The sequence below is a fragment of the Myodes glareolus genome, chromosome 10, assembly GCF_982192425.1.
Source record: "Myodes glareolus chromosome 10, mMyoGla1.1, whole genome shotgun sequence".
Classification (NCBI taxonomy): Eukaryota; Metazoa; Chordata; class Mammalia; order Rodentia; family Cricetidae; genus Myodes; species Myodes glareolus.
In genome coordinates, this window is record NC_142035.1 from 5,287,781 (window position 1) to 5,313,070 (window position 25,290).

At 45.5% G+C, this 25,290-nt stretch overlaps 2 protein-coding genes across 14 annotated transcripts in view; one reads left to right on the forward strand and one right to left on the reverse strand.

The window, feature by feature from the left end:
• Rab22a (RAB22A, member RAS oncogene family) overlaps window positions 1–2,133 on the reverse strand; it is a 48,538-nt gene extending 46,405 nt beyond the window's left edge. For 2 of the 5 annotated variants that reach the window (XM_085696941.2, XM_085696937.2), the window contains exons 1-2: window positions 1,837–2,133; window positions 444–523 (exon numbers count right to left, since the gene is read on the reverse strand). Coding sequence is in view for 4 of the 5 variants with exons in the window: in XM_085696937.2 (XP_085553063.2) it covers window positions 444–523; window positions 1,837–1,872 (116 nt within the window). In the remaining variant the exon portion in view is untranslated. The remainder of the gene's footprint in view (window positions 1–443; window positions 524–1,836) is intronic. The other 3 variants (XM_085696938.2, XM_085696939.2, XM_085696940.2) reach the window with 2 other exon arrangements.
• A 227-nt stretch (window positions 2,134–2,360) lies between these two features.
• LOC125404964 (serine/threonine-protein phosphatase 4 regulatory subunit 1-like) overlaps window positions 2,361–25,290 on the forward strand; it is a 79,702-nt gene continuing 56,772 nt past the window's right edge. For 3 of the 9 annotated variants that reach the window (XM_048441236.3, XM_087910935.1, XM_087910937.1), the window contains exons 1-2: window positions 2,361–2,437; window positions 2,577–2,621. In XM_048441236.3, coding sequence (XP_048297193.3) covers window positions 2,431–2,437; window positions 2,577–2,621 — 52 coding nt within the window. In that variant the 5' untranslated portion in view covers window positions 2,361–2,430. Of the gene's footprint in view, window positions 2,438–2,576; window positions 2,622–12,284; window positions 12,436–13,293; window positions 13,488–25,290 lie in introns of those variants that run through there. The other 6 variants (XM_087910931.1, XM_087910932.1, XM_087910938.1 and 3 more) reach the window with 6 other exon arrangements.

Genomic DNA, 25,290 nt, shown 5'->3' on the forward strand with positions numbered 1-25,290 from the left:
AGCTGGGGAGATGGCTCAGCAGTAAAGAGCAGTGCTCTCCAGAGGGCCTGAGTTTGGTTCCCAGGACCCACAGCAGGCAGTTCACAACCACCTCCGTGGGCATCTGATTCCTCTGGCCTTCAAGGTGGCCACTGAACTGACATTCACACACCTAACGAAAAATAATCAGACCTTCAAAACCTCTTTAGACAGTCAACTTTACTGACCAAAAATACTAGAGACCAAAAAAAAAAAAAAAAAAAGCAAAAAACAAAAACACCTAGCATTTTGAAGTTAATTTATTATTTCATTACTGTCACCAGTATTACATTGCTCAAGAGGGTTTGGAACTCAAAATTTCACTGAACTTAAGACGACACGGGTTACACCAGCAACACATTTTTTTCTTTGAAATGATTTTTCATGCATTCTAAGAAGTATATTAAATAAACTTGTTCTCTTACCCTATGGTAGGATTGATATTCGGATCAAAACTGTCTTCCACGAACCGCCATACAATGCTTGATTTACCCACACCAGTATCCTGAAGGAGAGTAAGATGTGTGACTGAGGAAAAGCTTGCTATTTGCAGACACCCAAACCCACTTTGTGGCATAAAGTAGGGAATTTTAGAAAAAGCACCCGTATCTGTCGATTTTCTAAGTTGAGGGACACAAAGAAAAGCGTCCATGAAACAATTTTACTTCAAACTGTATTACTGGGGCCAGGCCCAGTAGTGGATGCTTTTGATTCCAGCACTTGGGATGCAGAGGCAGGCAGATCTCTGTGGTACAAAGATTTCTTAGCCTACAAAGCGAATTCCATGCCAGTCATGGCTACACAGTGGGAAACGTTCTTAAAAATATTTTAAAAGTACTAGAAAAGGGTTTTGTAGTTTTTAACCTCTTGAAAGACCCAGGCTGGCCTGCCTAGTGGTACAGGCCTACAATCCCAGCAAATCTGGGAGGTTGAAGCGGGGGAGTTCCAGGTTCAAGGCTTGCTGAGGCTATGCAGAGACTTCAAGGATAGTCTCGGCAGCTCCTTAAGATCCTGCTGTAAAACAGAAACAAGCTAGGGATACACAAGGCTGGCCTAGCATGTACAAAGTTTTAGGTCCAATAACTAGGATGCTCCTCCTCCCTCCAAGAAGAAAAAGACCCCATGAGTAAAGTGACAACACGCTGGCCTTTTCACATATACCAGGAAACTCTGCGCTTCCAAGCTGGGCCTGAGTAATCCCGGATGAAACCTAGCCCCACCCTAGTAGAGGGGCAAAAAACATCTAGTTATTGGAATTCTTTTCAGTCAGTCATTAAAACAGAAACTCAGGAAGGAGACCATCAGAAGGCTTTGGAATGGCCAAACTGCCAACAGAGGACCGGAAGCTGAAGCTTCAAAGTCCTGGAAGCTTCCTGGTATGGACTCCTCCCTTCTCCACTAGGAGAGTAAACTTTTGAAAGTAACTCTTGCAGAAGTGTCAGAGACGTTCCAAAAGTTCAAAAGTATCCCACACTGCAGAAAGGAGGCCACGGCGCTCATAAAAACCTAAAGACCTGCTAGGGGGTTAACTTTGAGAGACGTGGCCAACTTCAAAGGAGTCCCTCGCAAAGTTGGAAGGAAACTACCCGCGGGCCGCTTCACTGTGGGGTGGAAAGAGGACACTTCTCCGGGGCGCCGGGGACCACCCCGATACCTCGGGGCCTTGGGTGGGGCACAACCTGGGGGCCCGGACGGCCCAGGGGTCTGCGGAGGGGCGGCGTCCCGCACAGGGCGGGAAGGGTTGCAAGGGGCCCAAGGATGCCGGGACCCGCCCACCTGGCCTCCGCCGCCCTCGGGGCCCGGCCCGCCGCCACTCACCCCCAGCAGGCACACTTTGAGTTCCCTCAGCGCCATGGTCCTGGGACCAGGGGTGCGGGCCTGCCGCCGCCCTAAGTTGAGGGAGAGGCCCGGCCCAGCACCAGCATCCCCAGGCGCCGCCGCCGGTGGCACCGCCCAGCCCCGGCTCTGCACGCCGGGCGGCCGTGCCTCCGCCGCCGCCCTTCGGTCAGGCCGACCCGTCGCTTGCTCCGCGGAGTCACCTCAACAGCCCGTACGCTCCCTCGGCCTCCCGGGCGCTACAGCCGCCGCCATCTTGGGACGCCGGCAGGGTCACCTGACCTCCCCGCCCACTTCGGCAGCCACCTTCGCCGCGAGGGCGGGGCGGCCGGCTCGCGGCTCCCAGATGGGTGGGCGGAGCATCAGGGGCGGAGCCTCAGCCTCGCCCCGCCCTCCAGCTCGACCCCGGCTCCTCTGAGAAGTCGGCGGAAGGGGGTGGGGCGTAATCGTGACATTACCACGCCCCTAGCTCCACCTCCCACCCATCCCCAAGATGGCGGGTGGGCGGAGCGCGGCGGAGGGGCGTGTCCTTCGGTCTCGCTCCGCCTCCAGCCCCGCCCTCCAGCCCATCCCAAGATGGCGGGTGAGTGGGTCCAGGCTCTGGGGTCTCCGAGCGGCTCCCCTCCCCCTCCCCGGGAGCCTCCCCGTCCCACCCCCGCGAGCCCGGGACTTGCCGCCCGCGCCGCTCCGCGTAACTCCTTGTGTGCCTTTTGATTTTTCAGAGATCCCCCTGTACTTTGTGGACTTGCAGGATGACTTAGACGACTGTAAGTAACAGTTGGGGCGCTCGCCCCTCTTGGGTCTCTCTTGGAGGATTGTAGGGTGCACTTAGACGGGGCGGGAGCCTCAGGTCGAACCTTCCTTCCCCTACGAGCCCATTTTCTCAGGTGACCCTGCTACCCGGCCAGGACTTGGGTCTGTTGGAAACTTTTACTTCCTGTCAGTTTCTCCCTTAGCTGCTCTGGGAGCTGAGAGAAGTAAAGCAAGCCCCACCCCTGGACGGACCCCCGAGTCGTCAGGGCGTGTAACCCCCTGTACTTGTGGCCCCAGCTGCATCTCTTCTTGGAGCCCACTGCTTCCCTCGTTTTGAGTGGGTCTCTTCCACTTGACCCTTCTAGCCTGCTCTTTTACTCTGGGATTATTTTAAGGGACAGTATCTGAGAGCGATACTACTTCGACATGCAAGGTCGAATGTGTGATTAATGAATGAATGAAGCTTTGGCTTTTCTAGGCAATACATCCCCCCCACCCCAGTGCCTACCTCTTCCTGGCCAGGTCATTTGACGGGTTTCTGAATGGTAACAGAGATGAACTAGAAATAGCCACTATTCCCCGGATCTCCCTCACATGCCCGAGGGGACCAGAGATATATTGGAAAAATAACAAACCCAGGGAGGCTTGCTGGTGTATGAGGCCAGCACAAGTCCCCAAAATAGCCATAGTCAACTGGACCTTCCTGGTTAGTGGTCCTCTTCCCTCCCTTCCGGCACGTCCCTAGTGATAAGAGTTGCTGTTGACTGAGAATTTTGGGTAGACCTTGCAGTGTTGAGCACACTTGATCTCTTTACCTAGAAGGAGTCAACTTTATTAATGTAGCTTGACACTTGAAGAGAAAAATAGAAGTCAGCGGTGAGGAGGCCTAGCTCTGGAGTCGGCGAGCCGCCAGGTGACTTCCCATGGCACTGTAGCTGTGCTGTGGTCCGGGGCAGGTCACCATGCCACTTAGAGCCTAATTGGTCATTTCATCTGCAGAATGAGAAAACCAACTGCCCACCTCATAAGTCTTTTATGGATTCAAGGCCAGCCTGCTCTATGTAGTGGGTTCTAGGCTGGCCAGGGCTGCATAATGAGGGATTTTGTGAAGATTAACCCCCATAGAAGGCGACATGAGTCCTTGTGCACGATTAACACTCACTAAATAGTGGCTGCTACTCTGGGAAGTAAGTGGGATTATCCTCTCTTACAGATAAGACTGGGAGTCAGAGTGCTTAAAGATCTAGTGTGGCATAAAATGGCAAAGAAGACACATTTTGTTCCTCCTAACTCCTGGTCTTTTTGTCTCACTGTGTGGATTGACCTGACAGATACTCTTCACCCAGGAGTTGGGGCATGGTTGTCAGTTTGGGTGCTCCTTTATCTGTTGTCTCCTTGGGCGATTTGGTCAGTTTATCTCAATCAGTGGTTCTCAGTCTTCCTAATGTTGTGACCCTTTAATATAGTTCCTCATGCTGTGGTGACCCCCAACCGTAAAGTTAATTTGGTTACTACTTCATTCATAACTGTAATTTTGCTACTGTTATGAACCGAAATGTAAATATCTGGCATGCAGGATATCTGATATGTGACATCAAATCGACCCACAGGTTGAGAACCACTGAACTTGGTTTAGGTCAGGTTCCTGTGGGCAGGGACTCTGGCCATCCTTTTCATAACCTCATGCCCTGTATGGTGTAGGTGCAAATTCATATCTATACTGATAACAGTAATGTCTGATTTACTTGGCGATCCTTGATTAAGTTTGGCTGATCTAAGAAAGAAGTCGCAATGAGTGGGTGCCTCGCTTTTAAGTCTGCCAGAGTCTCCAGGCCAGAGCGGCCCAGAAAAGATGGGATTTTCTGGGGCCGGCTTGTTAAAGCCATTTGAATTCTCTTGAGCACATGAGGGAGGGAGGTAGTCTTCATTCTGGTTTTCAGCTGGGGTTGCAGGTGGGAGGTAGGGCTGTTAGGGTCTGCCTAGGGGATTCTAAAGGAGTCGGGGTTCACTTACAGTGTGCAGAGGCTGAAGAGGTGTCACTGTTGATGAGAGCTGTTCATCCAGGGATGGATGAATGAGGAATGCCAGGGCTCTATGGCACTTGGAAACAGACTTCAGAGACTAATCTGGAGCACACAGTATGTGATCATATTTGGATCCTTGCTTGAACAGAACCAGTATGAAAAGAAAAGACATTAAAGTGAGATTGAATATTAGATAACATTAAGAATTATTATTTATTATTTTGGTGGTGATAATGGTATCATGTTTTTCTTCAAAGGAAGAGCCCTAACAGAAATAAGCATTCATGAGTGAAATGACTTGGTGTGTGAAATGAGCTTTCAAACGCTCTAACAAATAGCAAACAAAACGTTGGGAGGAGGGATCCACTGGAAAAATTACAAAATGCTGGTACTTGTAGAAGCTAGTGGCTGGGGACTATCCTTTCATTTTTTTGCATATTTGAAAATTTCCATAGTAAAAGGTTTTAAAAAATGAGATGAAAGTGTCACAAATGATCAGGCCTTTGCAGGAGGAGTTGGAAGGCTGGATTTCAATTCTGAATATGCTGTAAGTTATTTTAGGATGCATTTAGCTTCTAAAGACCCTGGTGGAAAATATATCAGTGTTCAGGAGACCACATTTCTTTTCAGATGTTTAGTTTTCAAGAGGTATCAGTGAAGGAACTTAGGAGAGGGCATGCTTCTATTTATGAGAAAAGCAAGGTGCCAATAAATGATGTCTGGATCTTTGGTGAAAATAGGATTAGCTCAGCTGGTGGAATATAGATAGACTCTTCAAGTCAAACTCTGGAGGGGGTGGTGCCTGTTCAACCTTGAATGAAAGACTTCCAGAGGAAAACACGTCGCATTTCACCTACACACTTTGCTCTGTCTGTGACAGTGCTCTTTCCAAGGACTGCAGCTACTCTATACCCGCATTGCACCCGTTGCAGACAGTGTGCTAACTTGAACCATAAATGCAGCCATTGAGTTTTTTCTTTGTACAGTGTGACTATGAATCAAACATTGGCAACTATTTTTTTTTTACCAAAATCTCCCTGTCAACTGAAATAATTTGATCAGAATCAAGAGCTAGTTGAGGATTCTAATACTTGTAGATTAAACCTCAGACAGTAGACCATTCTTAGAAGTTGACCAATATATATTTATTTCCATGAAGTCTCAGATGGTAATAATTTTGAGCTTTTCAGGCCAGAAGGTATGTGACGCACCCGTAAGCTCTGAAGTTGCATGCTGGACCAACCATGAACTACAAACACACCCTCACACACACCTTGGAATCAACCATAAAACACACAGACACATACACACATACAGACATACACACCACCTGAATCCCCACACCCTATAAATAACAGATGCAAACACATACATATACACATCCTGAAAGCAATCGTACTTCTCTCCCAACATACTCCCGAGAAGTAACTGTAAATCACAAACATACAAAATACACATACACCCCAAACCATATAATGTAAACCATATGAACACAGATGCACAAGTAAACCACACAAACACATACATAAACCTCACACAGCTATATATATCTACACATACCATAAACTACACACACTACCAACCATACAAAATATATCCATAAAGTTTACACAAATATATAGTCATACACACACACCATAAATCATATAAACATGCCCATAAACCACACACATCACCAATCACACATACACCATACGCCGCAAATGTGCATATATGCATGTATTTGGGCCTGGATGTGTGCTATTGAAGCTTTATTGACACAAGAGAGGGCTGAACTTGGCTCAGGGCAAATGGTTTGCTGATCACCCCCATGAAATGAAACTGTCACATTAGAGCAGTGAATTCTGTCATCTGTGGAGGAGCTGGGCCCACCTGTTGAGGTGTCTTTCCCGCTGGGTTTGTGAGCAGAATATTGTTTGAGGACCACTGCTTGGTTGAATAACCTCGAACAAGTTACTCATACTTGATGTCTGGGTCTCATGTGGCTGCTGGGGATGAAGACATCCACTCTTTCCTCTTGGTGGATGCACAGGGCAGCAAGTCCAGAGAGGCTCCTCTCCCAACCTGGTGCCTTGTCATTCCCAGATTTCTATGAGGCAAACAGGTAGATGTCAGCACGTCCTGGAGAGTTGTCAGTGTTTGGGTCCGTGCATCTTTCATTAGAAAATACAAGTAAAGTCGTATCACAAAGAAACTTTGTAAAGTTTTAAACAGAATTTTCAATAAAAGCTAATTAAAAAGAAAGCCTTTTGTGGCTGGAGGGTTGGCTCAGCAGTTAAGAGTGCTTGTTCTTGCGGATGACCCAGGTTCAATTCCCAGCACCTGGATGTTGGCCCACAACAGTCTGTAATTGCACCCTCTTTTGAACTCTACAGACAACAGGTGTGGGCATGATGCATGAATGTGCACACAGGCAAAACACTCACACATAAAATAGTAAGACAAATCTAAAGAAGTAGTACTAAAAATAATAAAAGCAGTAGCTTTTCTTTCTAGTGCTCAGGGTGGGGCCTCTGCACAATAGGCATGTGCTCTGCTACTGACTCACACTCTCACAGGCTTACTTACTTTTAAGTTTTGCAACAGGGTCTCCCTAAGTTACCCAAGAAAGTCTTAGATGTGCTCTGTAGCATAGGTGAGCCTTGAATTTGTGATCTCCCTGCATGGTTACAGACCTGTATCACAAGGCTTGGCTCACAAAAGTGATTTCGCCCTTCAAAATGCCAGTTGGTCTTTACCCCAATGGGGAAGATCAAAAGGTGGTGTGTAGCTGGCCTCCCCATTTGGATTGTCATTCTTCCGGGTAACATGTCTCCTTAGCTCCCCTAGCATGCCAGTTGAGGCCTCTAGAGGTGCTGGCAAGGGAAGACACTTGCTCCCAAGATGCTCGCAGCCTAGTGGGAAGCAGTGTAGACTCTGTCTCAGCCTAGGCAATAGAGTGAGCCAAGAGCTGGACATCCTGAACACAGAGTGATTCAGTCTGCCACGGAGAAAGGGGAGATGACATTGGAATTAAGGAAGACTGAGGAAGGCAGTGGGCATTCTGAAAAGTGTGTCTAAAGGTTGGGTTTCTAGATGGCGTGCTTTGTCTTCTGATGGTAACGTGGGAGACTTGGGAAGTCTGTAGAGGTGAAGGATGGGGCTACACTAGGAAATAGGGCTGGAGACTGCCAGAGAAGAATCTCCATCCTGACCAGTCACAGTAGACCACTGAATGCTTTGCTTCAACTTCTGTTATGGGAGACTGAGGCAGGAGACTCACTTACCCAAGCAGTGGTACAAAACCACTGTTTAGTTTTTATTTATTTGCTTATTTTGTGTGTGGGTTCATGCATGTGAGTACGGTACTCATGGAAGCCAGAGTCATCGGATTCCTTCTAGTCGGGGTTAAAAAGACCTGTGAGCTGCCCAGAGTAAAAGCTGGGAATCGAATTCTGTTCCTCTGCTCTTAACTGCTGAGTCTTCTCTCTAGCCCCAAGCTACCATTTCTTTAGGACTAATGACGTGAAGCTCTGATCTGAGTATTTCTAGCATTTTACTTAATTGCAGGGCTGGTAAGATGCCTTGGATAAAGGTGTTTGCTACCAAGCCTGCTGACCTCAGTTTGGTTCCACATAGTGGAAGGAGAGACCATCTCCTACAACTTATCTTCTGACCTCCACATGTGCACCACGGTTCATATGCAAGCCCTCATAATAAAATAAATAAAAATAAGTAAGATGTAACTCCTCTAGGGCTGGCAGAAATGTTATTATAGAAAATACATATAAGCACTGGAAGAGGTAAACACTTTTAACCCAGTGTTGTTGTTGAGTAAGGCTGACAAGGGGTGAAGACAGATTAAATAAGTTGTCCAAAATAATGTACACAATCTAGTGAGTGATACCAGGGAACTGACTGCGGAATTTGTCCCAGACACTAACCTGTGGAGACATCATCCATCCATCCATTCGTTGGGTATTTACTAAAGTACCCTTAAGTCATGGGTACTACTACAGGCATTATAGATTCAGAACTGTGAGTTCAGTAACAGAGCACAATGTCAGCAGGTTAATACAAACCAGGGTCATAGTTTCAGGTTGTGGTAGATGCCATGAGGACAGACAATCATGAATGTGGTTCCAAGTGCCAGCACAGCCAGGTGCAGTGTTTTGCGTGTGTAGTTCCAGCATGTATGAAGCTGAGACAGGAGAATCCCAAGTCCAGTCTACTTGGACTTTCAAGTAAGATTCTCAGGACCAAGGCAGTGAAAGAGAAGGTGCCAGCATGGTGCTGGAGGGCTGCAGGGGCTGATTGTGTCAAATGGCCAGACAATCCTCTGGAGCTTTGTGAGGGGCTCTTGAGTTGAGATTGGAGTGAAGGTGGAGGTTTTCATGTGAAGAGGCTAAGAAATAGTTCACAAATGGCCCCTCCAGGTCAAGGACCAGGGAGCGTCTGTGTGTCTGGCACACAATGAATGATAAACAGAAGAGATCAAAAGGTGACACCCTTTTGGTACAGTGACACCCTACATGGTCCTTCAGCCCCTCTGCAAGGTGAAGTGTTTGCCTTTTGCTCAGGAACTCCTGGGGAGCCACTGGAGAGCTTGAACCAGGGCGTGACTAGAGTTGGGCATGCTTTCAGGAAAGAAGGTGTGAGAGAGCTGCAAATGAGAGAAGGGCAAGTCCCTTGTGTTCTCAGGCTGCCAGTAAAGGATTTAGGTGTAACACAAGGGTTGATAGTGTGACACAAAGGTTGATAGCGGTTCCCAATGATCAAGGAAGAGTGACCTCAGAGCTAGAGCTTGTAGGATGCCTGCTTGCTCTTAATTAATACAAATAGGGCTAGATGCCCATTCTCCTTGTTCCGGAACTCTGTGCCACCCTGTGGCAGCATTTGATATGGGCGTGGCCAAGTAGCTCTGTTGCTCATCAGAATGTATTGTGTTGACCTTGGGTTGCTGTGGTCTAGTGCAGCAGATGGCACCAGGTAGCTTGGAGAATGTTTTGGGTGCTGGAGTGAAATGGATGGTCACACTTGCTTCAGAGGGGTTAGCTAAGAGGAGAACTAGAAACACTTCAGGGTGTTTGGCAGTTGAGAGATTCCAGTGAGTGAGTGGTCAGCCCAGCTCAGAAGCATATAGGAGCGAGTTGGGAAGGCAACCAAGGCCAGTTGCTTAGAGGCTACCCATTGAGCACTTACCAGGCGGTGGCCAAGTGTTGGACATGTTGCAGGACACAAAACCTAACAAGAGAAAACACACCAACTCAAGAAGCTGGGTGAGAAGGCATTCCCTTATGAATGGAAGATTCCAGAACACATTAGTAGTACTCTTTGTATTTACTCTGAAAATTTCATGAAAAGACAAAACCATAAACAACTCCTTCCTCAAAGATTTGAATGCTGTAACATCCCACTCTTGCTTGTATGCCAGGTGGAGAGCACTTCTCAGGGGTTCTCTTCCTAACAGCTCCTTGGCAGAGTTAGATTTGAGACTACTCAGATACCCATGGAGAGCAGAATAGCTGTTGACTGGGGTGGTCACAGTGCAAACCTTTGGTTTTAGCAGAAGTATAGAGAGCCCTCCCCACCAATTTCCAGAGTGTCTGGAATGTAAAAGAAGCAAGAATGTAAGGGCTCACGGGGTGATTCGACTGGCACAGTTGTCCAGGCTATGTGGAGGTAGGAAGGGTAGGGTAGCCAGGTAAAGTTTGGAGCTGCTGGTGAAGGTCTCTGACTTCTTGGAGCACTCACTGGATAGGCCTGTTCTGTGTGTGAAACCCTTCGGGTGTACTTGTATTGGAGCACTGTTTTATCTGTATGTTACTTTATATTTTTTAAAAAAAGGAATGGTGACACACACCTTTTAATCCAGCTGGGCATGGTGACACCTGCTTTTTAACCCAACATCTAGGAGGCAGAGGTTGACAGATTGCTATGAGTTAGAGGCCAGCCAGAAATACATAGTGAGACCCCCGTCTCAAAAAACCAAGACATCCAGGCTGATGAGGAGTGCCCAGAGAGTCAGGAGTTGGAAGGGGAAAGAGAAAAAAGCAGGAGGAACTGGGCTAGGCTTGGGCTTGGCCTACTTCTTGACTGTTGTGACAAGGCCTTATGATCAAGGCAGCTTACAGACTAACGAATTTATCAAAGGCTTACAGTTTTGGAGACTTAGAGTTCATGATCATCATAGAGGGGGGAGCATGGCTGTAGGCAGGCGTGACATTCCAGCAGCAGCTGAGAGCTCACTTCTTGATTCATAAGCTCGGAACAGAGAGAGCGAACTGGGAATGGCTTTGACTTTTGAAATCTCCAAGCCCATGCCCAGTGACACATCTGTTCCAACAAGGCCACATCTCCCAATCCTTCCCAAATAGTTCTACCATCTGTGGACTAAGCATTCAAATATATGAGTCTATGGGGCCACCCTTATTTAAAATACCAGACTTCATGAGCCATGAAGCTCCAGTCTGCCTATGGAAGAGTTTGTTCTTGTCTGGGAGAAGTGTGATCCACTAGTAGATTGGCCAAAGAGAAGCAGCTCTATTGGGACAAAGCTGCTTGGTGCTTTGAAATAGTTTAAATAGGAGGAAGATAGAAACTTCCCCAGCACAGAGATGGAGAGTGTCCTTCTCATCTGTTTGAATGGGTTTCAAGTCTGACTAGTGAATTCATTGCCTCTTTAAATAATTGTTCCATTTATCAGTACTGTGTCAATGAGGAATCTCCTCCAGATCTGCCCCCAGCCAATGGGTCTGCTGACAAGTTGAAATGTGTCACTCTAAAGCGAGGCTTAGGAATTGCTTAGATGCAGCAGTCTTGCCAATCAGGTAACCTGAGTAAATGTTTCCTATTGACCATCAGTGTAAAAGTCACAGTCATAAATCATGGCAGGTTTTGGAAGCCGTGATTAAATCCACAAATCAAAGAAGAATCTCCATGTATGCATGGTGTGGAAAGGATGGCTGGCAGCTCATGAATTAAGCTGGGCTTTCCAGCCAGCCCAGAGCATGGTGCCAGATCTAACCATTGGTGGCCCTCAGAGATGTTGCCATATGAAGCATTGTGTTGACAGATGGACTCTCCAAGGACTCATACATCTGTGGGGGCTTGTTAGAGGACAACACTGATACAGACACTTTGTTTTGGTATAACTTGCCTTTGAAATTCAGTTAAGTCAACAGGGTCTTGCTGTAAAGGGTCAGTTCCCCAAACGAGTGACCAATCAGAAATGTTCTTTGAAATTCAGTGTGTCTAGCCTAGCTGGTAGAAGTAGTCACCATTTCAGGTCCTGTATTCATCCTTGGACACTGTTAAGGAGAAGGAGACCCTCTGAATAGTAGGATGGGGAATGGCTACTCAAGTCTCCCCAGATCACTCCGGACTCTTAGAAACTGATTGTTCAGGGAGAGACTAGTGAAACCTTCGTCTGTTTAATGATTGCTTCTCTGAATTCCAAATGATACCCCCTTTTCTCTTTTTTAAGTACAGAGTTTGAGAATAAGGTTAACCACCTTGGCCTCAGTCAACTAATCTAATCTTTTGAGCCAGAAGTAGACATAGAGGACCATGTCCATCATGCTCTCCACCTAGTGTCCCCTAGTGCTATGTCAGAGACAGAATATTGGATCGTGTGGATAATTGGTCTGGCCCTGGGTGTCATATCTCACACAGAGTTATAGTGACAGGATGACATGTTGAATGGAGAGTCGTAAATATCGGGACTGCCCGGAGAACGGATTCTTAATGAAAATGCTTGCTGGGATGGACGTGCTGGAACATTCTGCCTACAGCTTCAGCTCTGCTCATGTCTGAGCCAATAAAGGTATCTCATTGGCTGTGCGTTACTGTGTTTAGTTTTCTTCACCTTTCCACTTAAAACCAATTATACTGTGACTACTCAGTCAGGGCCTGGTGGCTTGCTATGAGACTTGATGAGTCCCTGGACTAGAGAAGATGGCAGAGTGTCCTGCCTCTGCTGTGCTCTTGCTGTGTATCCTGAATGTTCTCTTCCCTTCCTCTGACTCTTACTTTCTTCCCAATGACAAATTCTCACTTTGTTCTTCAGGGCCCAACTCAGATCATTTTGCTCCAGGAAGCCATCTCTGCTTCTCTTTGCCTAATGGGCTTACCTCTTGTTTGTGTGTGCCATTTCCCTTGGTTCTTCCCTCTGGGACTGAATGCTGGTTCCTAGATGATGGCGTTGGTGCCCGGGAACCTATGCTTCTGGGGACTGCAGGGCTTTGCTGAGTTCTGAGTGACTGTGGATGGAGAGGGTGTTTTCACAATGGCTTTGCTGTTTATCAACAGCTTTCATACTGAGCTTTTGATGCTTTTCTTGCTGTGAATAATCTGATGGGTTTCTTTTCTTTCTGTAAGATTAGATCTGCTCTTTGGTGCTGTGAAGCACATTTGTCTAACAGGAGGCTTAAATATTTACTCCTATACAGCCTGCAGTAAGAAGTTGAGAGGCAGTGACTTTCACATAGGCATTCAGGGACATGTGGGGGGCACTGAAGTCTCTGTTCCCATTTGCCCTGTCGGATGGTAAAGACAATAGTCATTTTTTTTTAGACAACTGTTGAGTAACTAACTTGTTTAGCATTGTGATGGCTAATTCCCCTTCTCTGAGTTGAAGGTTCTTGATTTTTAATTTTTTTTTTCTTTTTTTTTTTTTTTGCAGTTGTCTGGCTTTAGGATCAAAGGAAAATAAATCTTGTTCTTTGCAGAATGGATACACCCTCACTGAAAACATCTTCGTATCTTCGTTTTGGTTGTGAGAACTCAGAACCATGTTGACTTGGCTGAATGGTAGAAATGAGATGTTTATATGAGTTACTGAAGTGGAGGTTTGAATTTGGGATTCTTCCCTGTGAGGCAAGTAACAGCCACAGCTGCTGACAGCAGGGACCTTGGGCACAGTTCAGTAGAAATAGGTGTGTGTGTGTGTATGTGTGTGTGTGTGTGTATGTGGTATGTGCATGCGTACCTAACACCATGCAGTAGACAGAGACTGGGTGTTGAGCATGTGGGATTCTGGGAAGAAAAGCATACTTGAAGATCACAATAGCACTTCTAAGCCTTTCTTCAACTGCTCCTTGATGGATCTAATTATTTATCCTTTGTTGCAGAGGTAGTGGTATCCTGTGTTAACCTGGCATTGGCAATTCATCCTAACCTTAATGGCAAATGAACTAAAACATTATCAGTATTGGTTGATTTGCTCTCTTAATTGGACCAGTTGGTGTGAAGTTACTAATAGAGATTGTTTTCTCCAGCAAGCCTTGCTTCTCTGCATTGTATTAAGCTTTCATGAATGGAGCTGGTAACTTTTATTCCCCAAATACAAAACATACAGTGAAAACAATTGAACAAGGAATTATTCATATACTACTTCATATTTCATGCCTGACTCGGTGTTTATGTTCAGCCTGGACTTGTTGGCTCCCAGAATAGTTAACTGCCCCTGATACCATCATGTAGACCTCACCCGTAGTCCCTGTCAACAGTTGCCAGACAGCATGCCATCTTAGCAGTGGCCGGAAATGTAAATCCTAGAAAATCCTTTTAAGAGCCTACATTGCTTTCCATACTGCTTCCCTCGCCAGGGGACACAGGTTTTTACCATTCGCTCATTCATTCCACACCTTTTATTGAGTGTCTGTGTGTGCCAGGCATATCAATGAGCTCATCAGAGCTTCTTACTCGGGGATTGAGGGAGGGGGAGGGGACACAGCTGATGAACAGCAAACGTGCTTTTTCCTTCTGAAGGTGAGGAGTTTGTTGGAAAAATAGAAAAGGAGATAGGGCAGGAGAATGAAGATGGTGTCTTATTGTTGTTGTTTTTAAAGAAAGTTTTCTGAGAGGGCATCAAGGGAAGAGTGTTCTAGGCATGGAATCAAGCCTTGTTGATGGGAGCATGTGGGGGACAGCTCAGTGAGTAGAGGTGAAGGCGTTCCACTGACCAGAAACCTCTTGGACAGTTATGCTGAGACCTCTAGCTCCTTACGTGTGGCTCAACGACAGACGTCTTGTCATCCTCTCCTTCTGTCCTGAAAGGGAAGGGATGCTCCTGGCATGTGGGGTGTGAGGCACAGAGTGCTGCTGAAGCAGTAGGGCCCACAACAGAGAGTGTCCAGATCTCAGAGGTGTCAGGGTGGAGATGGCTTGCTTTGTTATTACTGAGCTCATCAGTTGTTTGATTGAGTTTGTCTTTGAAGGCATAATGAGAAGAAACAGTAAAATGTTATGGGCGAGGTTATTCTTCTGAGCACCTGGTCAGCACACCTTGCCATCCACACTGAAGCCATTGCTGGCTTGCTCACCATGAGGATGAGCAGTCTCAACCTCATTTGCTCCCAGTTTAAACAGACGTGATGCACCATTTGCAAGGAAGCATTGGCCACTGCCTGGAGGATGGTGGTAATTCAGCCCTGGGAGGGGCTTCAGATGCTTGGAAGGCTAGGGACTGCTCCTTTTACAAAAGTAAAAGAAAATGGATTTTTAGTACTCGAAATAAGAGGTGCTATTCTTTTAGGTATGAATGTGATATTATTAGTATAATTATTTTCCTTGGATTATATCAACTCAGAAATCAGTCGCTTGTGTGCTATTTTTTGTCATTTTTACTTTATCAGTGTATAATGTGTAGTTTTCTTTATATCAAGTACATTTGAAATCATTTTGAGGAACTTGTATTGGTGACTATAAGTGAAATTTGACAAGTATATAATATGATGGAGATAAAATAATATCATTAAATCTTAGATAGACACTGTTGCCTGCAAGATTTTTCCTTTCCTTTCCTTTCCTTTCCTTTCCTTTCCTTTCCTTTCCTTTCCTTTCCTTTCCTTTCCTTCCTTTCTTTTTTTTTAGAAGGGTCAGACTCTCTAGCCCTGCTGTCCTGGTTGCTATGTAGACCAGGCTGGCCTTGAACTCACAGAGATTTGCTTGCCTCTGCCTCCCGAGTGCTGGGATAAAAACTGCTACATCAACCTTGTCTGCGAGAAATTCCTGACAGCAGCTTACTTTATATTAAGAGGAAGACTTGCCATTCTGTGATGGTGGCACTCGTTCCTTGAAGGAGGAGGGCCCGCTTGTTTGTCCTGGCTGCCTGGCTTGCTTAGCCCTGAAACAACCACACAGAAACTGTATTAATTAAATTATTGCTTGGCCCATTAGCTCTAAGCTCTCATTGGATAACTCTCACATCATGATTTAACCCATTTCTATTAATCTATATATCACCACAAGGTTGTGGCTTACTGGGAAAGATTCAGCATGTCTGTCTCTGATGGCTCCATGGTGTCTCTCTCTTACAGCATTCAGTTCTGTCTTCCCCACCTACCTAAGTTCTGCCCTATCATCTAGGCCAAGGCAGTTTCTTTATTCGTTAACCAATGAAAGCAACACACAAACAGAAGGACCTCTTACAGTTCCCCTCTGTTCCCAGAACTCAGGAGGATCAGGAGCTCAAGGCTAACCTTGGCTATATAGTGAGTCCAAGGCCAGCCTCAGCTACCTTGGTGTGCTTGAGACACCCTGTCTCAAAACAAAATAAAACACAGATAACTAGTCTTGCAGGACTATTTGAGACATATTAGCACCTAAAGGGCACTTTCTTTAATTTCGTTAGGGAATTAAGAAGGAAATAACTTCCCCCTTGTGCAGTTTAATAGCGTTTAATGTGTTTTCTCCATGTTGTGAATGGGGAGCTGCTCTCCCCAGCCGTGTGTGCTCTGAGGCACTGAAGGGCTGCTTTGGCAGCAGGACTGGCGGGCTGCATTGCAGTGAGAGTGCCGAGCCCACTTGTGGCACACCAACTGCTGCTTCTCCATGGCTCCATGTGACTACCGGCAGTGGGTTTGGGCTGTAGCCGTGACTTGATGCTACTGTGGGTAGAACAAGATTATAAATCCTGTTCTGAACCTAGACAAAACTCCCTATAATTCAGATTTGCTGCTATTTCAGGTCAATTTTTTTTTAAGTTTTAAACTTCTGCCTTTCCTTCTTTTCATATCTAATATGAACTATCAAGATTTCATTCTACTATGCCCATTGTTAGTGACTGACACTTGACAAATTAATCCACATTATATTGAACGTTAGCATTCATTTTACTTAGCAGCAGAATGGTAGTTTTGACCTGTTTTCTGTCTCTGTTTGGCAAACAGAAGCACATTAATTAGAGCCTGTGCTTGCTGGATACCTGCTTTCCCCAGTGTAGCTCCAGGTGGTGAGGCTGCATGCTGCACCTCAGGTTGGTTTTCTGAAGGCGAGATTCTCGCCTTCTTGGAGGCTGCCCGGCTGTCTGAATGCTGCTAATCAAAGCCTCCGGGGACTGATTTCTATAGAAACGACTTGAAGTGTTCCAGGTACTATATGATAGGGCAAGTGTTTAAAGGCCTAGCCATGGAGGCAGAGCAGGCATTGGCAGAACTGCTGCTGTCTGTGTGGGGTGAGGTGAGGTGTTAAGTCCACCTGAAGAAGCTCCTTGCAGCCCCCAGTGTGGTTCAAGTCACCACTGCCCACATCCGTGGGGTGCAGATTCTACAGCACAGGTGCTCATTTTCACTTCAAACCATAACATGCACTTTAAAGTAATTGAAGGCAATAAAGAGAAAGGTGGTTTGTCTCTATGTTTCCAATAGGCTTTGTTCCTTTTGAAGACCAAGGTTTCTAAATGGTGTCACTACATCCAGCCTGCTGTTTCTCCCAGCATTTATTGTTGTCTGGTGTTAAAAACGATGTGTTAGGAACACATTTTTACTTTTTTTTTTTTTTAAATCTGACAATGTCTTTATTTCATCTCATTCCTGAAGGCGGTCCCACTGGCCACCGAGCTCTGGATTGACAGCTTTTAGTCTCGGGTGACACAGCTTTTCTCCCCTGTGCTGTGAGGGGAGGGCAGCTAGTCCTCATTCCATGCTGCTTCCGAAATGTCCATTTTGGTTTTGATGACCAATGGTGATGATGTGTCAGGTGAAATTTTTGTGTTTGCCCTTTTTGGGTTTACTGAGTGCTTAAGGTTCTCATGGGTCTAATAAAATTTGGAGAATTTTGTCATATTAAGTGAGTTTTAGAATTTCAGATGTTTTCAATTCTAGAATTACTACTTGGTGCTTTTTCAAATGAAAAAACTATTCTCGTGTATGTATGTGTGTGCAGTGTGTATGTGTGCTTGGACATGTGTTTGCATGTGAGGGTGTGTGTATGCTATGGCATGTGTAAGGGCCAGGGGGGCACCCTCGCCTTCCACTTTGAGTCATGTCTACTTTGTTTGCCCCTGCACTGTGTACTCTAGGCTAACTGGCCTGCACACTTCTGGGAGTGTCTCCTTTTTCCTGTCATGCCACAGGAGTGAAGGAATCACAGACAAGCCACCATGTTCAACTACATGGTTTTGTGGTGACATGGGCCATCAGGCTTGTGGTACTACTGATTTTACCTGCTGTACCATCTTCCTCCCAAAGAACACTTCTTTGCTGAGACCCTTTCTTCACGGATCATCTTCATGTTGTGAGTCTAGCGTTTCCTTAGAATCCTTTGTAGTTCCTATCTTTTAGGTCATGCTTTAGAGTTTTGCTCGTGTCTTCCCATCTTCTCTCTAAACCGAGGATGCTGTGTATTGTAGAACTTCCGAACCCCAGAGTGTTGTTTCTGTCACTGTTACCGAGCAAACATGTAAATCAGCGGGCCGAGATGTGAGATCGTTTCTTTGTCTTCCATCCTGGTCTCCAACCTTCCTGTGGTGCTTGGGATTTCCACATGGATTCATGACTTGGCCATAAACCCAGGTATTGGAAGAGCTTATTACCAAGGCTCCTTCTGGATTTTCCCTGGAAACCCTCCCCTCCCCACACTCCTAGTGCTGTGGTTAGTCTTGAACTCTGGCCAGAGGAGCACGGACAGCACTAGCGGTGTATTGTTGCCAGTGAGTTCATAACAGTAACAGCAGCTAGCATTTTTCAAGGAAATTGTTGTGTTAGGAACAGCAAACTGAAGGCCCAGGAGTGACAGTATTTACAGAGCAGACAGAGAAGGGTTTAGTAAATAAAATAGCTGCGGATTGTGTGAGAGAGAGGTCTCCTCTGGAAGACAGGAAAGGGCTCTTTTCCTGTAGGAAGGGCAAATTTCTTGGTCTTATCTGGATAGATCAGTGGTTTTCTCACATCTTGTTAGGTAATTAACTACCATTTGTCTTTTCCTGAGATTGACCATTTGAGATGAGGGTCTTCAGGTCATCAAGAGTGAGGTTCAGCCAAAGGAGGGGACGGATACATCAAAAGGTCCGTTCTGTGATTGTACAAAGCAGACTGCAGGGAATTCCACCCTGATAAACAACCAACTACTACAGTCACTCATGAGAGTGCATCCTCGTGTGTGTGGGGGGGGGGGGGGGGCGGGGGGTATGTGTGTGTAGAAACCACATCATTACTGGCCTGATACTGTGGCACTCTGAATTAAGATGCCATAAAAAAAACCCACTGAACTTTGCAAACTCCACTGTCGCCTGATGAGAGAAACTGCTCAGGACTTGGAAATAGATCTGCACTCCCAGGGCACAGCCTCTGGTGCTCTGCAGGAGGCAGGTCAGGAAGATATGGCCACCTTTTTGAAGATTCAGGTCTGTAAAGCATTGATATGAGTCTAAATTTGAGCACTTCAGCTTTGTTGTTACAAATTCTAAACAACCCTATGAGATGTTTATGGATCTAGTTGCCAGTGTTTTTTGGATGTTTTTAAGATAAGTAGCTTTCCTACAGGCGGTGACAGAGTAGGTGCTGTCTTTGTCACGCTGATCCTGCACTTCGTGAACTGAGTTGTCCTGCATGTAAGCATATGACTTCAGTGTATCTGTCTTGTGTGCAGTGAAATACATTAAATCTTAGGCATAGAAGAGGTGGGCTCTAATTGCTGCTGCAGGCCAGGCCCCCAGTTGTGGGGCCCTTATTGCAGTATAGGGATTTCTGCCTCTGCTTGTCATTTTTATCTCCACATTCATCTGTTTCTGTCATTTAGTCCTTGCTGCAGTAGTCATGGGAGTGGGCACTGCTCCTCCTTCACGCAGGGGAAAGGGAAGCTCAAAGCCAAGGTCGCCCCTAATGAGGCTGTCAGAGTCCACATCCTTCTTGTTGATTGGCTATTATTCTTCTAATAGGTCTTTTCCGGAACGATCCTTGCCTGGACGTCACTGTTCCTTCTTTTCTTTGCTTGTGGTACTCCATAATGCTTGCATGGCTTTGTTATTAATTATGAAGTTGTACTTCCTCAGATTGGCTATTCATCTTTTTTTCCGGCCACTATCTCTTTTCTTTTTCTCTAATCTCTTCTAGAATCCTATTGGACTTACCTCAGGCCTTAGCTTTCCATCTTCGGTGTCCTAATTGTCCTCTGTTGCCGTCTTCATTTCTCCATGCAGTGTTGTGGGCAATTTGTCAGATCAATCTTCCAGCTCACTAACTCTCTCTTGAGCTGTGTCTAAACTGCCACTTAAGCTGCTTGCTGAAGTTTTAATTACAGTCCCCATTTTTCATGTCTACGGTTCTTTTCCAATGCCTGTCCCCCCCTTGCCTGTTTTTGTTCTCTTTTTTTCATCGTGATGCCTAATTTTGAAGATGTTGCTCATTTCTAACAGACTCCTCAGTCATTTTCTCGGGTCTTGTGATGTTTTGGTGCTGGACTGAGAATGCTCATTTGTCTTGTGTACCAGTTCTTCCTGGAAGTGGTTTGCAGTCTTGTGTACTTTGAGAGATGTGTTTTCCTGGTTCTCTTTGGGGGTGGTTTGGTATGTTTCTGCATCTTGAGTTAAAAGTGTTTCTTTGGGATAGTTCTTCCTTTGCTTCTGCTAGGGATTTTGATGGATCAGGGCAGCCGTCTTCCTAGTGCTATGTATATGCGTTTGATCAATGAACTGACGCCTCCCCCGTCCCACAGCTGTTTCCTATTGGTGTCTTGGTATCCTAGTTACTGACACGTGCTTTATCTCTCTGTGTTGTGCAGATGTTTCCCTATGTCTTGTTCCGTTTCTGACAAAGTCTCACTCCCTAACTAGCCTAGAACTCACTATATAGCCTACTTGGCAATCCTCCTGTCTGAGCCTCTCAAGTGCTAGAATTGCAGGTGTGACCCACTATGCCCTGGGTGTCCAGGTCTTAAATGGTGCTCATGCTAGTTTCTATCTTCTTTCCTGGCCTTGGGAGAGCGCCTCCTCCCTCCCATCCCCCTGCGCTTCTGTAAGTACGTTACTGAAATTGCTGTGGTGTAGGTGGGGTGAGGGATTCCATTTTCTTCAGCTCTGTTATCATGTTGCTGAAAACCTTAGTAACCAGGTTGAACCTCGTGGTCCAAAGCCCTGGGGGATAGAAGAACGTGACTGATGTAGAGAGATCAGTCCCTGGGATATTCATTCTGTTAGCCTTGGTCATTTCCCATTTGATCGACTGTGTGGTGAGAACTCACTGACTTTTCCAGTACCACTGGGACAAATAGCACTTACTGACCAACAACACACATGGCCTGGCAGACTGTATCTCTGTCACAATGAATTGAAGGACTCCCTGAAGGCTGCCCATTGCCCTGTGGTTTCCTAGCTATTGTGCTTGCTTTGAATCCCAGCTGGGTTTTGAAGGAGAAGGTTGGGGTCACAAAGTCACTTCCCAAACACAGAATCAGAGCACAAGAGTCTCATGTGCTGAGTTTTCAGCTGGGCTTAGTGGCACACATCTTGATAACTCTAGCCATTGGGAGGAGGCAGGAGGATCTGAAGTTCAAGGCTGGCCTGGGCACGATATGGAATTCAAGTTATATATTGTAAGACCTTGTGGCCCTGTAAAGCTTGGCTTGGCAGCACCGACAAAACAAAAAAGGTGTAGTGTTGTTTGCTTTTGTTTTGAAACAAGGTCTCACTATGTTGTCTTCGTTTCTCTTACTTGCCTGGGATTCATGGCGCTCCATCTGCCTCTTCTTCCTAAATGCTAGGATTAAAGGCTCATATTAATTTTTTAAAATTACTTTTAGTGATGATGTACAGTTTACATTCAGTGAAACTCACCAATGTTTAATTTGTTAAAGTCAGTCTTAATACATAACCATTGGCAGAATAGATCATTTTAATGCTTGAAAAGTCCCTTGTGCCTGTTGCCCAGTGAGCTGGAGCTGCCTGCTTCTTCAGCCCCAGGGACCATTTACATAGCCACAGCCCTTTGCCTGGACTCATCCACCCCTTGTTTTGGATCAGTTACTACTGCTTTTTTAGGCCAACCACAACCTTACCTCTTAATACCAATCACTGTCATTGGGGCTTATATTTTGGACCAACCCACAGCCTTGCCTTCTGTACCAGCATCACAGTCCCTGTGCTAGACTACAAGGTCGAAACGGCTGCAGATTCATCTGGACTTCATTGGGTGCTGTCTCAGCTATCCTGGCTGAGACTGCCTTTAGGACCAGGGCAGCCAGCTGCAACCTTTATGTGCTTGTCTCCACAACTCTGAGGTGTTCATGGTGGATGGCATTGTTCTCAGCAGCCAGGCAGAGCCTAGCAGCTGCTAGGACGGGAGACTGCCTCATCCCAACAGCTTTGCCTATTTACAGGGAAATGAGTGTCAGGAGTGCTCACACACACACTTAAACAGCTTATCATGAGTGCTGGTAGTGACTACAATGGACTCATCAACACTCTAGCAGTGCCAGTGGCCCAGGGAGAGGTTGTTCTCCTTTATTTGTAACTGAACATACAGGTCTTTGTGTAAACAAACGTGTTTTCATTTCTCTTGGGTAAATACCTAGGAGTAGGGCTTAGAGGGTCACGTGGTAAACGTCTGTTAGCTTTGTGAGGAAATTGCCAGACTGCTTTAGGGCAGTACCAGTTCACCTTTCTGTCTCAGATGTGTGAGAGGTCCCATTGCTGCAGACTTTTGCTAATGTGTTGATACAGTCAGTTAAAAATCTTGTCTTTCTAATGGATGTGTAGTGTGGTCTCATTGTGGTTTTGATTGACATGGGCATAATTATCAAGGATGTAGTCCAACATTTCCTGTACAGATCTGTCAGGTTTTTTTTTTAATGTATAACCTTTATGCAAATCTTCCATTGAATACCAGTTTTGCAATTTTTTTGAGGTCTGTGACATGGTGTTCCGCTTTCATCTTAATTGTTTCTGGGTTGGATGGTGGTGGTGAAGGGAAAATAAGGCGTTCATTGTTTAGCCCAGGCTATCCTCAGATTCATGGCAACCCCCTTGCCACAACCTCCTGAGTGCTGAGGTACAGGTATGGTGTACCCTATCTGGCTGTTTCTGAGAGCATGCTCTTCATTACGATGGGGCTGAATTTGTCATTTTGTTATGGTGTATGCTTTTTCTCCTGTACTCTAGAGTTCTTCATGTTCTTTTTTCATATTTAGCTAGCAGGTTGTAAGTTAATTATATTGACAGCACATGAGCACCAAGGTTCATCTTCTCCACATTTATTTGTTTTGTTTTGTTTGCTGTAAAATGTGTCCTTTGCCACTGAGTTACCTTGGAACCTTTGTAGAAACTGACTTCAAGGTTTTCAGACAACTCTGTTTCTTCTTACCATCCACTAAACATCCGCCATGGTTTTCTGTTTGTTCGTTTGTTTTTTGGGGGATGTTGAGACAGGGCTTCTCTGTGTAACAGTCCTGGCTGTTCTGGAATTAGCTCTTGTAGACCAGGCTGGCCTCAGACTTACAGAGATTCACCTGCCTCTGACTCCCGAGTGCTGGGATTAAAGGCGTGTGCCGCCGCCGCCCAGTGTGTACTGTACTATTGAAATACTCATCTGCTTTAGGATTTTATTGAGGTCTTTGACTGGCAATAGTTTATATGAAAGGGAACAGTTCTGCTTTTTTCTTGCCAGCCTATATGGTTCTATCTTTTTTCTGGTCTTGGTGCCATGTGGTAATTCTACAAACTCTGTGCATAAACCCCATATTGTGTCGTGAGGAGTTCTGCTTTAGATGTTAGTTATCTTTTGTTCATCTCGTTATTACTGTGTATGAAGTACTTACATGCACGTGACAGTGTGGGTGCAGCTCTGCTATGGTATACATGTGTAGGTCAGAGGATGGTTTGGGGAGCCCATCCTCTTCTTCTGTTATGGGTTCCAAGGATCACATTGAAGTTGTCAGGCTTGCATGGCACATGCTTTTGCCCTTTGAGCCCTCTCGCAGGCATGCAGTTATCTGTATTTTAGAGAAATTTTGTCGAATGAGAAAAACAACCCCCTGCCTCTGTTTTCCTGTGTCCATTCTTCTCACCGGAATATCTTCTGAGCTTCGTCAGTGTCATGGCCTCTCTGCGGAAACCCCAGTTCTTCCGTGCGGTCTGTTGGCACTGGGCTGGTTTCTGTTGTTTGTTTGCTGCTGGAGACATGCCTCAGTAGTTAAGAGCAGTCGCTGTACTTCCACAGGACCTGTGTCCACTCCCTAGCACAATATCCTGCGACTCACAACTGCCTGTCACTCGAGAGCCCACTCGTGGACTTTTAAAAACATTTAAAATTCTTGAGATGTTTCTACTACTTTACATTTTGAAAGCCATGTCTCTAGGCACAGACTTTGTCTCAGTTCTGTAACAGTGTCTTTCCGTTTCCTTATTTAATGGTTTTGGTGAAAAGTCTGCTCCTTTTTTGTTTCTGTATTTTAGTGTCATCTCCCCATCTTCAAGTGCATTCAGATTTCCCCTGTGAATGCAGTTATTATTTGTCAATTTACAAAAAGGAACTTTTATGAAAGGTGCTTTGGCCCCTGGTTTTAGCTGGCGAATGTGGCATGCCTTGCTGTCATCGCATTCTGTAGTGCTGTTCTGCACAGAGCAAGAGTTTGCATTTCTAGGGTCTGAGGACTTGAAGTTGTTCCAGTTTCTGTGTGTCTCATCGCGTCTCTGCTTGTGTATGCGCTGCATTGCCATACATCTTTTTATTTCTTGCCGTTAGACTTTGTTGCTTTATTTTGGGCAGTTTTCTGTGTTAATTTTTAAATGCTGTTATTTTATGTGCATGGATTTTTGCCTGTATATGTGTCTTTGTACCATGTATGTGGTGTTCATGGAGGCAAAAAGACGGTGTTGGATCTTTTGAACTGGAGTTACAGGCAGTTGTGAGCTGTCAAGAGGGTGCTGGAAACTGAACTCTGGTCTTCTGGAAGAGCAGCCAGTGTAGCCTCTCTTGGTGTATCTTTTGAGCCACCCATTTTCTCAGTTATCTGACCTGTTAACTTATTTCCATTTGTCTTTTGGTTTGTTTTGTATGTTTTTCTCACTCAGATATGCACTTGGATCTTCCTTGTATTTCTTTCTCTTTTTTTTTTTTTGGTCTGGAATGAATAAATAAATAAATAAATATTTTAAACATTCTTTTAACTGATGCTTAAAGAGAATTTTCTATTAATCCCATCGGCTCTGGGCAACTTCTGTGTATTCATTTTTTTTTCTTCTGGTTATTATCATCTTGGCTTCTTTTCAAGCTTGGTAATATTCTTTTGCATTCTGAACCTTAGGAATTTTGTGTGTTCTAAAGGCCTTTTGAAAAAGCCTTATGGAAACCTCCTACTGCAGAAGATTCCTAAAATAAATACATATAGGAAAAGAGTTTAAATGGAGTTGCTCTATAATGGGTGTGGTAGCTTGAATGAAATTGTTCCCCATAAACTCATGGGG